This window comes from Dermacentor silvarum, chromosome 3, assembly GCF_013339745.2.
Source record: "Dermacentor silvarum isolate Dsil-2018 chromosome 3, BIME_Dsil_1.4, whole genome shotgun sequence".
NCBI lineage: Eukaryota > Metazoa > Arthropoda > Arachnida > Ixodida > Ixodidae > Dermacentor > Dermacentor silvarum.
The window spans coordinates 112,996,777-113,011,038 of NC_051156.1; the positions used below are offsets into that span (position 1 = coordinate 112,996,777).

At 45.8% G+C, this 14,262-nt stretch overlaps 1 protein-coding gene across 1 annotated transcript in view; it reads left to right on the forward strand.

Moving 5' to 3' along the window:
• LOC119444679 (techylectin-5A-like) overlaps nucleotides 1-13,545 on the forward strand; it is a 43,410-nt gene extending 29,865 nt beyond the window's left edge. Inside the window, exon 6 of the mRNA XM_049663541.1 lies at nucleotides 13,231-13,545. Coding sequence (XP_049519498.1) covers nucleotides 13,231-13,493 — 263 coding nt within the window. The 3' untranslated portion in view covers nucleotides 13,494-13,545. The remainder of the gene's footprint in view (nucleotides 1-13,230) is intronic.
• The last annotated feature ends 717 nt before the right edge of the window (nucleotides 13,546-14,262 follow it).

The following is a 14,262-nucleotide window of genomic DNA, read 5'->3' on the forward strand; positions in this document are numbered from 1 at the left end:
CTCATCTACAATTTGTGTTGGCCTCGCAAATACAGCACAAGGATGCATTTCATAAAAGTATGTAGCGGCACACATGTCTCCCGAAAATTCATAATTTGGCATTCGATATGATCTTGTGCACTAGAACAACGTCGGTTGTATGTTGTAATACACAGCCCTTTTAATGCGAACATGAAATACGAATGCGTCGCTTATATATTTCTCACGGCTTATGATTCTGACTGCGAGGTCTCACACTCCGGTTGCCGTTCGCGGGTGCCTATTATCAGTTCCACCATTCCACCGGGGTGAGATCGTTTCCATCATAAAAATTTACGCAGAAACTCCACTGGGAGTTGTCTAAGTATGCGTAAGCATTTTGCCACTAGCTCATCTCCTCGCAGCCCGGTGTCATTATCAATGTTGTGAAAATTGATCCGACCAGCATAAATGGCAGTGCTGCGGCGAAACGATCTGCTGCGGAGGGTGGTCCAGGGTGTGTTGTATGAGGCCAGCAAACGACTCCAGGCGGCCCCAGGTGCGCCGATGACGTTCCGATCATTAGAAGCCGTTATCGCTCATTAGCGTTTTATCCATCTGCCTCCAGCCATTATAAACCGTGACCAATCATACTCCGGCGGCGGGTGCGTGTGACTCTTGCCTGTTGATTATTTTTGCGGTCCACTTGCCTATGTATACGCTGTATGCCTTGTTTTCAATGGAATTCCAACCAGCCCGTACTCAAACCCTGCTTCTGCGTATGGCGCGGCCGCGTGGGCCCTATCTTGAAAGCGATCTGCGATGGGGACAGAGTGCGCCGAGCTCTGATAGCTCCGTGTTCGCTGCGTTCTTCCGCTTAATTGGCGTTGAAGCGACATCCAGCAGGAAGGTAAATTCGATCGCTGCTGCGAGTCGTATTTGGACAGCGATCGTTCTACGTGACGAATCGACGGACGGGTTCCTTCGATGCGTCATTCGGTCAGTTGAGAGCATACTAGGCTCTAAAATTCGTGGTTTTAAAGACCCAAAGAAGGCCTTACTGACAGCAAAAGAGGGAACCGAAATCATGTACTTGCATTTGCGACCGCGATATATTTGAATATAGACATGCTAGGGTTGCAACGAACTGAAACACGATGTCTTTTCTTACTTTGTGTGAGTTTAGGGGGAAATACTCGTGTTAGCTGAGATAGAATGTGACTAAAGTGTTATTTTTGTCCATCATGGGGAGTTCGCAAAAAACAAATACGCTTCTGACATGACGACCGCCTGCCGACCGGTATTTACAAAACATATCAAGCTTATTTCAATGTTGGAAACAAGTGCATGTGCTAGGGCCCAGAAAATAAAATCATGGGAGTTCGATGGGCGTGACTCTTGCAGAACTCGCAGCTTTTTTCGAGATAACATCAAGTATCGACGAAGCGACATGCCATACTTCCTCGCTAAAGCAGCTATGTTCTGATAATTAACAAGAAATACCTACGTAACGTCCAAATCAAGGTACTCTCTTGATACACAAGAATAATTAGCACTTCTGAATAATACTATATGCATTTAGCAAAGAAATTCTCCGGTTAAAGCATTCCGAACGTTACAAAATTATTTTTCCCATTCCCGATGGAAAATGGTAGTGAAGCAATATCTGTGCATGAGGACAATCCTAACGTGCACCTAAAGTGCCTAAATTAGTTGTTAACAACATTTTACAATTTATTATTCGGTATGTCCCAAAAGCTCAGTAGCTCTGTTAGAGCTGCATGTTTGAATAAATAAATATAGTCACTGGAATGTTGCCCTACTGAAGTCTCGATTTATACGCGTCTCGTACGGCAATACGTTGAGCTGACCGAAAATACACTTCGTGTGCGCATGAAGGAAGTATCGATAACTAAACGGGTAGTATTTCTTAGCAAGATGAAAATATTTGGAACAATAGAATTGGTAGTTCTCACCAAACCAGATGATAATAACGTGTGGCCGTTATATAAATGAGTTGTGGAGCAGTAGTTTCACATTTCCTGGTATATTAAAACGTATGTACGATAGCATTCCAACAGTATCCAGAGAAGTTTTAAGAAACCAAAACATTATGAATATATTAATACTGATTTCCGTGTAAATTTACTCCAAAACAGCGTGCACGTGCTGAAAGTTCGCATATAATAGGGGAAGAATAATGTCAGCACTGATACGTTTGTTTTTAGCATGACGTTATGCTACGTTTGTTATAAAAGTTTTCAGAGATAGCGATTTATAACGGTGCTATGTTTCCCTTAGTAAAGAAGGCAAATGATTAGCAAAGAATAATTTATCCATTTCAATGCAACCCTTTTCTTTATATGCACGTATAAGTTCGCCGTATTGAAAGAATGTGATGTCATAGCAGTCCAAAAGTCAAAAGTACGTCTGACGCCTTTCGAACCATTGCGCAGTAAGTGACGGCAAATTACTAGGCGCAAGAGTGCGGAGCGAATGCGCTTATATATAAAATAGGGGGTCTAGAGACAAATCCAGATGTACCTGGCAAGAGCTATTACTTAAGGCTGCAAACTCTCCACTCATATACGTATGCGCTTTTCAACAGGAATTTCTTCGTTGATGGCATTAGCTCTAAGTTCACACTTGGTCTGGAAGCGGGCGGAAGCGGCAAGAAATCCAAGAAATGCATCCGGTTTTCTACCCAAGCGGGCCTAAAACCAGGGGCACTATAACGTAAAATGATTCCAAACTGTTTTGATTCCAATTTCTGCAATCAGCCTCCACGATTGGTCCAAACATTTTCGGGCCACTTCCAACTTCGCCTGTCAGTCACGCGACGTCACGAAAACCGCGATAGCTCCCCATCTGATATAACGTGTACACGCTGATTATACATGATTAAACCGCACAAAAGAAAAACAATGATTCCTGATTCGACGCCTTTCAGCATTAGCCGTTTGCTATTGGTCCAATGTTTTCTGGCTACGGCCACTTCGCCTGCCTGTCACACGGCCTCACAAAACCGCGAAAACTCACCACGTCAAAGTGGCGTGTACGCGAATAAAATGCATTAATATGCCGAACAAAACTGAAAATTTTTCTAAATAGCCACAGACTGCCCCGTTCCGAAAGTAATAGAAGATGGCTGCCCGCCGATCGCTCAGGCCCTCGCGACTCGCATCAGCCGGTGAGCATGTATTTATTTGCGCATGATAAACATTTTTGCGTGGCAGTAAAACGTCATCGAGCCCTTTCGGCATGCATACGACATCACTCTGCCAACTCTTCCTTGCTGAGGATCCGTTTTAGCGGCATTCTTATCCTTATGTTGCACTCCGCCGCGATTTTCCACCAGCCACCGCAAGCTAAGTAAGGCGAAGCGGACTAATAGGAGAAGCCGTCATCGCCCTTTTCATGCGGTTATCTATTTTCACTGTGTTGGCTCAGCCCCATCGAAACCCTCTCCACTAGAGCGTGCTCCTCGCCTCTTGTCAGCCAATTAGATAAGAAAAACCGGTGAGTGTAGACGATGTTATCGGTTTTGAAAGCGAACAAAGGTGACCTCCTGTAAACGAGGAGAGACTGATTGGGTTGTTCAGACAACGCTGCGGATCATCTCCCTGTGCATGCGTCGGTGGTTACGTAAATTTGAAGTCAGGAGTTTGGAATCAAAACAGTTTGGAATCATTTTACGTTATAGCGCCCCAGATGGGGAGCACGGTTGGTCTCGGAATGATTTTCTCGCCACGGCCAATGTGGCAAGTCGTTCAGCTTTACTGGGGCGCGATCTTGTACGCGTTCCAAAATGGAACGGAGGCGGTCCATTCCATCGAGCCGCACGCGATTGGTCAATTTGATCATCACGGTTCAAATTGACCAATCGTGTGCGGCTCCCGGTTCAAATTGACCAATCGTGTGCGGCTCGATGGAACGGACCGCCTCCGTTCCATTTTGGAACGCGTACAAGATCGCGCCCCTGGTCACTGGAAGCCGTATAGGCATTTAGGCTTTCGGTAGTAAATCGAACAACGCGACCCCTATGTCCGCGGCTACGCTAACCGGCGTGATCAAAAATTACCTCCAGCCGTAAGATAAAACTAACAACCTCCGCAAGGACAGGTCCCACACGAGCGAGATTGGGGTGAAAATTTCCGAAGAACTGGGGATCAACAGAAGGTGCAGCAGCAAAACGATGCCATTTCCCCACATCTGAAAATTTCGCAGCGCAGGCGAATCCAATGCGGCCGCCTCCCGGACGCGCGCTTCTCCAGCTGCTCGTTGTGCATCTGCTAAAAACAACAGGTTAAATTTAGAAGAGCTATGAATTGGGCTAGTTGGTATGCATTCATTTTTTCTTACGCTAAGTATAGTAGGACGCCACAGGGATGGAACAGACACTGAAATGAACGGACACGAAGTGACACACGGGAGCGCAAACTACCAACTGAAATTGAATAAAGGTATTCATTTGTCTTCTATATCCCTCGTTAACATTCAGTGCGGGTAAAACGCGACGAAATCAATTTTTTTGTGACCAGTGGATCGATGAATGAACAGACTTTTTTCAAATGTTCTAGTGGTCGACCAGCGCCAACACACGCACAAATGTGCTGCATATGGATAATTGTGCTGCAAGTACAGCAGGTAGATTTGGCGAAGGCCGCTGCAGCGATGACAAAACAAATGTGAACATTTTGGGCATGTACGCAAACTAAGTTCCACAAGCTTTCCACTTTTCGCTCTCTTTTCGCTTCCCAAGTGTGAACTAAGCCAAAGCTTAAAGTGCGGCCAAAGCCCAACAACGCTCGCCAACGTTCTCCAAAGCTGCCGCGAGGCAGCTTTGGCGAACGCATATCTTGACTGACGTATATCTGACTGACGTATATCTTTCTTACCAACTTCCCACGAAGCACCTGTTTCGTTCAACCACGTGTTTCCCTGCGCTCCCACTCGTCAAGAGCACTTCATTCCAGTTCAAAACTCGGCCAGAGACTCCCGCAGAACTCTCACTGTCGAAAAATTGGCACTGGGAAGGTCGCCTGAAAAAGATAAGCTCCTTTCGAGTGCCTAAATGTTGAGAATTGCTATTGCCAGCACATCTTATCACGCGTATGGCTTTCACTTTCTAACGGGGACCATATTTCACTGGTTCGCCAAATAAAAACTTAGGTATTTGATTCACAGTTCCCAAGAGCTTGGTTTGTTCACCGTCACTTCAACGTAACAACGTGCTCGCCAGTCTTTATGAAAAAAAGATGACGTCAAAATATATCCACAGAGTCGTCCAAAACATTCATCTTACTGTTTCTATAATTTTGTATCAATAATTTCATAGTTCTTTTTACATTAGTATTTTATCATGTTGTAGAATTTGGCGTTTTCCTCTCCCGTGATATACCTTTACTACACATTTATCGTTCAAATGTAAACAGCGCTTGATCAAGTGTCTTTAAGGGGAGACTTTTCATCGATGTCACACAGGGCACGTCACATAAAAGAACCCAATTTTTGAAATATTTTGCAGTAAAACGCATTTCAATCCTTTCAGAAGAAGCCGAGTTGGCGGCTTTCAAAGATCGCCTTTCGTTACCGCCGTGGTAAAATCACTCCTTCAACAGCTTACAATGCGGATGCTACAGTGGCTGCAGCGTTCATTCCATCAAATAGCGAGCAGTTTAAATTTAGTTTCAGAAGTTCGCGTAGACTCCACTACTTCCGGTTTTGGTGCCTACGACACTGGGTATGCACCGCTTTCCAATGAGCGTATTTCACGTCATTGTTTAACGAGTTGCGCCGTCAATCCACTGGTTATCAACGCTATTCAAAGAACCTGTCACCAACTTAGGGCACTGTTATGTGTGCCTGGGTATGAGGCCAGCAGGGGAACAATTCTCAGCGTTCGCAGGTACCGGTGCGCCTCACTTCTCATCTTGGAGGCCACGTACGGACTTCTCGCTAGCCCCACAAGATGGCGTAGCGTGTCCAGAAAAAAGTGCGAGGCTGAAGCCCTGTTGTAGCATGATGGGTTTTCCAGCGCATGCGCTAGTTGGCCAATGCTTTTTGGACTCCAGGTGCAGTCTTCGCTGCGGTGTCGGCACATTGCACATATATTGTTCATAGGAAATCGGTCCGTTATCTATCGGCGACCTGCTGTTGTGACACAGCGACGATCTTTTCGATAACTGTGACGCAATGGCAGGCGTAAGTGGCTCCTATTCATCAATGCACGCAAATGTTCTCAGGTCAGTATATACGACTACAATGTCTGGATCATATGTCTCATACACGGCGTTAACGTACTGTCTACCTCGAAGGTACACGGACAGCAGCATGAATCATTCCTTTGATTTTGCCAGTTTTACTTTGCACATATTACCGTATGATACCGCGTGCCCAGAAAGACATCCTAGAGAGGAGCCCGGCTGCCGCATTCCGCGTATCTCATCGTTCGCATGCACCGTCACGCCGTGCATTTCGGAGGCAACGCGTAGGCTTCGCTGTGCCGTCACTAAGTGGCGCCGAGTGTTTTAAGGGAAGCGCGAAAGAGGAGTCCCGCTGCAGTTGACGGCTTATAGGCAACTCCTTTAGACGGTGACAATGCGTTCTGCCGCTATATAGATTCAATGCTAAACACGAGATGCGCGGGGCGCGTTCTGCTGCATTTCTTTTTTTTTTTTTTTGTCGTTGTGGAGCGGCACATTTTCAGTGGCACATGCTTGGTTACCAAGCCGGCGTCGAAGAATTTATTTGTACAGCGATACCTACCAAGGCCCGCGTACTCACTGATGCATGTCGGCGTATAAGTGCTTCGTTGAAAACCGGCACATATGGAGACATTAGTAGATACTCTGTGAACCACGTTTGTCTGATGGCTGGTTTCGAAACCTGTGCTGTCAGCACAGCAGCTGATTCGCCCCCCATTCGACCACTGCCTACCCAGTGACCCTGGTAGAACTGGGGGGGGGGGGGGCGGGGGGCGTTAACGGTTCGATAGATAGATATATAGATAGATGGATAAATAAATAGACAGACAGATAGATAGCCGCAGAAGCTCACGCAGTACTCCAAGAATGATTAAACAACGAGAGCTCTCGTCGATGACAAGTAAGGCCCACTTACTGTTGCTGCATCAGAAAGAACACTTTTTTGACGAGACGAAGCAGATTGCTGCCTAGGACCACTATTCACGCTGATAGGCGCTGTAAGAATGACTGGAGCTTAGCATCACTGACTCCGGAGCAATCACTGCTTCTTAGCATGTCATTCCTCGAGCTCGACGGCATCCTCGAAATGTGTAATCGCAGAGCCATAAAGGGCGAGCGCAATACCTCGTCATAAGTCCTCTGGCCGTGTTTCGTCATGACGCTGTTAAAGTCTCTTCAGTGCAGATGCATAACTTGGCTTTTCCGGTGATTCAGCAGTCGTCTGCTTTACGCGGTCGCTGTACATTGATGCTACAACCTTCTGGACTCCTAAAATGACTTTCAATCTGGGATTATCAGTGCTTTGATTTGAGGTTAATGTTGTGATGCCATATCTTCCTGCACAACTACTTGTATTTTATCCATCTTATTCAGCTGATATAATTTAGCTCTTGGACCTAAACAAGCCCGTCGTTTAGTGAAAGGGCCACTAAGCGCTCTCGGACACGTGCTCTATCTGGCTATATAGCCGCCACCATAGTTTGCACACACAAAGCTTTATTGCGTGCACTCGTTTTGTAGTCACGTGGTTTTCCGCTTCATAATACTGCTCTTTCCGGCAGTACTTTACCAGACTACATTGCGCTGATCTTTCAAACACATAGGTGGTGTCTTAATGCACTCAACAAAGTTGATCTTCTTGGGGCGGTCAGTGTTGCAGCTAACGGGAGAACCACAGAGTCCTTGTGCCTGCACCCTTAGTCGAACTGAAACCTCTACCGGTTGTGGTAGACACTCCGTGCGTGCAAAACACTATTTGGTCTAGGCTAGTTTGCTTGATTCATCGTTGATGTACCTCGTGATGGTAATAGAAAATTGGGAACCACCTACTATCACGTATTTCCGATCTAGTGAAAGTGCTATATCCTATTCCCTTGCCTGCAAGCTTAAGTGAGAAAAGCAGCAGAAGGGGACGAAAAAAATCCGCCACTATTGCACCCTATCAAAGTGGATGTTCAGGGAAGCTAGTGTGGACGTTAGATAAGTACGACCACCCCAACTGACGTTAGCCGTCGTAAAGCAAGCACAACCACCACAAGCGAAGTAAGCCACTCGAGCACGCGCGTGTGCCGAAATGTTGTATACATCCTCATTATGCTAGGTCATCCGGCGAGCGCAATTGCTTTATTGAACTAAATCATTGTTTAAAAGGTCAATGCGTCAGTGCGACCTACATACAAGCTGCAGACATTATAGCTTCGGATTGTTATACAAATATACGAGAAAACATAAATCTGGTAACGCGGAAACTGAAAGAAAAAGCCCTTTTCCATCTGCCGTTTGAGGTCTGTCTGAGTGGCCGCCGTCTCTAGATGGCGATACCGTTAGCACAGCATAAATCCTCATTTTGCAGACCCAGCGCAAGTGCTTTATTGTTGTAATTGAATTTCTAACGTGCCTGAAAAAAAATCGTAATTGACGACTCATACACATTCCTGCAGACATGCATCGCATGATAATTCGAATTTATAAGAAAACATAATTCTGTCGCACAGTAACTCAAACACAAAGCCTTCCTGTTACCGCTTGTTTTGGGCCCTTCAACCTGGCGCAAGTGCGTTATTGAACACATTTCATTGACCAAAGTGAATTGTGGGAGAAAATTCGGAAAGCACGTCTTACACACAACCCAGTAGTTACACACAACCAACGGAGACGATGGCTTCGGATGGTAATTGGAAGATTTGAGAAAACAAATCTTCAACGCGGTAACTCGAGCGCAAACCCCTTTTCTGGCTGCGGTTTGTTTTCTCTTTGTTTGGGGGGGGTGAGCACATTTCGACCATCTAAAGTGTAGCAGTTTCGCCGTAAAACGATCGTGACGGTGACGTATTTAGGTATTACCTCTGCCGCCCAGACAACCTCGGCGCTTTCCGCTAACCAAACGGAACGCGAGGCAGAAGCGGGTGCTCCTTCTGATCACCACACGTAAACCGAACTACGTATTTGAAATGGTAGACATACACAACGCACGCCTTTTCTTACGTCGCTCGTTTTACGTGCTGGTAATATAGAGTCATGAAGCATACTGTATACTATCCCGTAGTTCGACTCTCGAGAAAGTGCTGTGCTCGAAAGCAAACTATCGGCCATGTGATTGCAAATGGTCTCCGTCTTGTCCATGTCGTGGTTGTCAAGGCGGCCAGCTGCGTGCTCACATGTGCTTATGCGCGCGCGCGTTCTGTGCGGTATCTTCAGTCAACGAAATACTACTGGCCCAGCGCGTGTCCTCGTATGTATTATTCACGCAATGTTGGTCTACTCCATTCAGCAGTAATGGAATCGCAGTGGCAGGCGTGCATAAATTTCTGTGCAGCATGAGTGATTTAACATTGCTTGCTGTGGTAGGCCTTGTTGCATGAGGAAACGTGCCACACACGAATGGCGTGCACGAATTGGGTTTCCTCCGCTGACGACTGCATGTTTGCACTAATACCTGCGGTGTACAGGATAGTTTGTGGGCTTATATTCGTGGCGTTGCGCCTCGAAATGTTCCCGCTTGGAAAAAGAAGCGAATTAAACAAACTGTCGATTCCAAATAGCAAGTCACAAGACCTTCCCCGCCTTTCATGATGCATCAGTGAATTTTCGGCTTGAATAACGTTTTTGGTAACCATCACCAGTTGAAAAAATGCCATTTGTCTCCCCAAAGGCGAAGCATCGCTTACGAAAACAAATTTGTAAACAGCTATATGAAGTAATGATAGTAGTTTTATCGGCTGTATAAATATGTAAACATTCAGTTAATAACTGAATTAACACGCATGCTATCAGTGGACACATCCACACAATAACAAATCACACTCGGTGACCTGAGTCGCTGCCAAAACACTGGCTTGAGGACTCGTGGCAGCGGCAGCATTGAGCGAAGCGACCTTCGTCCATCACTTCAACGCAAACTGAGAAGCGATCGTATATCACGCACAAACGTATGACAGGGTAAATACACCTGGTATCAAAGCTTCCATAGAAGCCCATACGTTCAAAACATGGCGGCTAATCGGCGGTTCATGGGGCTTAGTGCCATCTGTGCGAGGAGGGAACACTTCCGGCGGAAAAAAAATTATTTGACGTCATATCCGTTAAAAAGAGAAGTGGCGTCATTTTGTTCTCATAGGTGCGAAATTTGTTTTCGGAGGCCTGCCATTAGACCTGTATATTCAAATGCCCCGCCATTCGACTTGATGGGCGTTCCGAGCTTTCAGCGCGGAAAGCGCTGCAGGAAAAGGTCAGCCGTACGGGTGTCGAAATCGCATCGGTGCACAGAACATACTTTCTTTGGAGGCCGACGAACGCTTTGGGCGTAGATTGCGTAGAGTGCTCGTTATTTCGTCGGACGCCAAGCCCGTCGGCCAGCGATGTCGCACGAAAACAACTAAAGTAAACAAGTATCTGACGGTCGCAACTCACTACTTTTGACTGCACAGGTTAAGAAACAATAAAACTACCCGCGTCACCTAATTCAGACAAACGTCGACATACAAAACAACACAACATGTGAGAGGGGCGTATTGTAACAGATGAACGTTACGAGCGCGCCTTTCCACGCACTCCAAGAGCTGCATTGCAAGTGATAGCGGCCTCAACGCCCGCCGCTATCGATGGGCGCTCTCACGGTGGGCGCTGAAAAAAGGTATTTATTGATAATTATCGAGTAAAATAGAGTTGTATCTTCTTTTCTCGCCATGCGTATATAACATGGATTATGAATTTTATTTTCGTTGAATGAATCTAACTGCGTCTCGCTTTAATTAAAAACGCTTTTTCTTTCCCAGTGTTTATTCCCTCCCAACATAGTCGCGCTTCACTCGCTGCTCCCATAACCACCCTTGCTGATGTCGGTGACAATTGGTTCTGAATCGCTTTTCATCCGAAGCTTCGCGGCCTATATAGATCGACCTTGGATATGAACCGTTGGCGCATCTAGACTCTGCCCCCAACGCAGATCGCTATCAATATACGCCACCATGTGCCGCCGCGGATGACACGCAGCTGCCGCCGGTGTACAACGCCGTCCCCCTCCTTCCCTTGCACCGGTACCTTTAGCGCGGCGGAAGACGGTGCTCTTCATCCCAGATTTCCTCCCCTGGGCGGCGAGATGGAGCCGCGATCGTCGGCTACCCTCGCCCGCTTTCACTCACACATAATCATACGGCGCTTGACGACGGTGTTATCACCCTTGGAATTTATACGGAACAACACGACGATGCCGACGACTACGTCGACAACGAAGGCGAAAATATGCCTCGAGCATATATTTATTATTGCGATCGCATTAATATTGCAGAAAACAGTGCGCAAGCGTGGATGCTTTGAAGGCTGGAGCAACAAACGCGGTTAAAGAGGCAGCGAAGGTGCCAAAGAAGCCCATACGACCTGCAATGGCGGCTTGTGGAGGCACGCAACGCTATCTACATTTCGCGGGGCCAACTTTTTGGCGGAAAAAAGTCAACATTTACCGTTCGAGGGTTGTAGCACCAATTAGTCTACTGCGCCAGCTCACATCACATCACTATGATATCGCTTCTATTGAGCACACAATACAAATGAAGCGTAGTAAGAGAGAACATTCGCCACAACATCGCGTCACAATCTAACAAGAACACTCCCTATTGTATTTAAAGACCTCATTGTATAACGGCACACATACAGTGGCGGGCCTTGAGAGTTTTGAATTCATTCGAAGCAATGGGTTGACCCAGATTTTGAACGAAGCGCCTCCGTGCCTCATTAGTAACCACACACATCTGTTATTTCGTTGTTAAGATAAAATGAACATTACATGGAAATGATACACAAAACCACACTTTAATCTTCACTAGCACAGCGCGTGTGCCACTAGTAGTGTTTCTCTGGTACTGAAGACATCGCTAAAACAGAATATTTAGTAAAAATTCAGTTACAAGGTAAACTTACTGATGAAATCTTATAAGATTAACACTATACATATATGGCCATTACGTTTTATGGCTAAGCATAACATAGTTTTTTTACATTACAGTGTTAAATACGGTAATACAATCTCGGCATATCTCAGCACTCATCGCCACGAACAAACTTCAACCATAGTTTCGTATTCGTAATTTCGTATTCAAGCACAGTTTCGTATTCATAATTATTCGTGGATGGAAGCAAGCAGCCTGTGGATTGAAATTTCGCATTTCAATGGAATTGTCTGTACTTTTTCAAATGTTTCTATTGGAGACGTTTTCCCCGCGAGAGGTAGTCACGTTTAAATCCCACGACCATAACTTATGTCACTGCTTATTGGCTTGAAACCGTATTTCAGCCTCGCATTCGCGACTGTGTAAACTGACCTTGATTAAACGCGAACGGTGTGAGCAGTGCACTGCACGGGAACTTCGCCCGTTCTTGTCTCTTCGCTCACCTACACTTGGTCTGTGTGACGTCATACAAAAATGACGCAATCCACAGCTAGCCGATTATTATGAGACGATAACTAGTAAAAATGTTTGAAAAGAAGTGAAACCACAAAACAGGTTTGTGAGCGCACCAGGGTTATAAAGGCTTGCTTCAATGTCAGCATTACTTTTAAATAATTTGGGAATGCGTAAAATCAAATATACAATCAGTCAGCTCATTACTACGCATGTTAAACAGGCGAAACTTAACGAGCAGAAGTATATAGCATACTATCGGAAATTCGCCACTTAGTCACTCGTCTAAAAGCAGAAATTGACGTTCTTGGCTAGTGCTCCCAAAGAAAGTCCACGCGGAACACTTTATTCACGCTAAAAAGGTTTGTGTCGTCCAGGCAACTTCGTAAAAGGCAATAAAAACGCCACCCGCTATCGCTCTATGATGTACGCTTTTGGTTTGTGCTCCTCTCTCTCTCTTTCTATTCCTACCCCCATGCCCGGAAACCAACCGGCACTATCTATGGTTAATCTCCCTGCATTTGTACGCATCCTTTCTATCTACATTTGTCGCACTACAGTCAATTGTGTAAACACTGCGAACGACAATTTGTATAGCTATTCAGGCAGATTACTCTCAACTGTGACTTCCGGTTAATCATAATACTTTTCACAACTCTCTCTTCCAGGTTGGAACGCAATCGGGCTAGCTTCTGGCCACAAGTTCTCAACCTTCGATCGTGACAATGACGGCTCCATTGGTAATTGCGCTTTCCGCTTCCGTGGCGGATGGTGGTACGATAATTGTCTAGGTGGCAACCTAAACGGGCTCAATCTTAACGGGCCGCACGATAGTATGGGCGACGGCATTGACTGGAACACGCGGGAAACTCCGTACCACTACTCTTATCCAAACGTTCGAATGATGATCCGACCGGCAGGGAAACACTAATTGGTCAGCACTGTCTGATCGGCTCGTCTTAAAGGACGTCCACTGCTCTATTACCACAGTCCTTCAGTCGTATTTCGTCGCGGAAGAAGCTGACACTTGCTACGGCTCACCTACAGCAGCTATTTTCTTTTACCTTGCTGCAGCAAATATAGCGAAATGGGAAAGCGCAGAAGACTAGTGTGACGTAACGGATTCTAGTCTGCTTGTAGGTTCTGGCTTTGTGGTTGTTGAATAAACGAAAACAATTATGCACTCTTGGCTTTATTAGTCTTTGAGAAGGGAGTTTTCGGGAGGCAATGTGTTTCCCTGAAATAAAAATTAGGTTAAATATAGCAGCTGAAAATTCCTGTTTTCTAAATCCACAGCTTGACTGAAAGATGTATTGAATATCTGACGATAGTATGACGACAATAACTTAACAGCGGCATAATCACGATTGAATGAGGACGGTATGATTACCTTGGAATGACAGAGAAAGGGTGATATCGGTGGAATCACGAAGCTAGTATGACAGTAAGACGACAATGCGATGACGTTTTTTGAAGTGCTTACGACAGTAAAACGAGAGCGTGTCTACGACGGCATGATGAGGATAGTATGACGACTGTTTGACCACGACAGCATGACGAAAGTGGGATGACGAAGTTTGAATGACGACGATACAATGACCACGACCGCATCCCGACAAAAATATGACACAGAATGAATGATGGCGCGTTATGAAGACGACGCAATGATGATGACAGCCTGACAATAGTATGAGCACGAC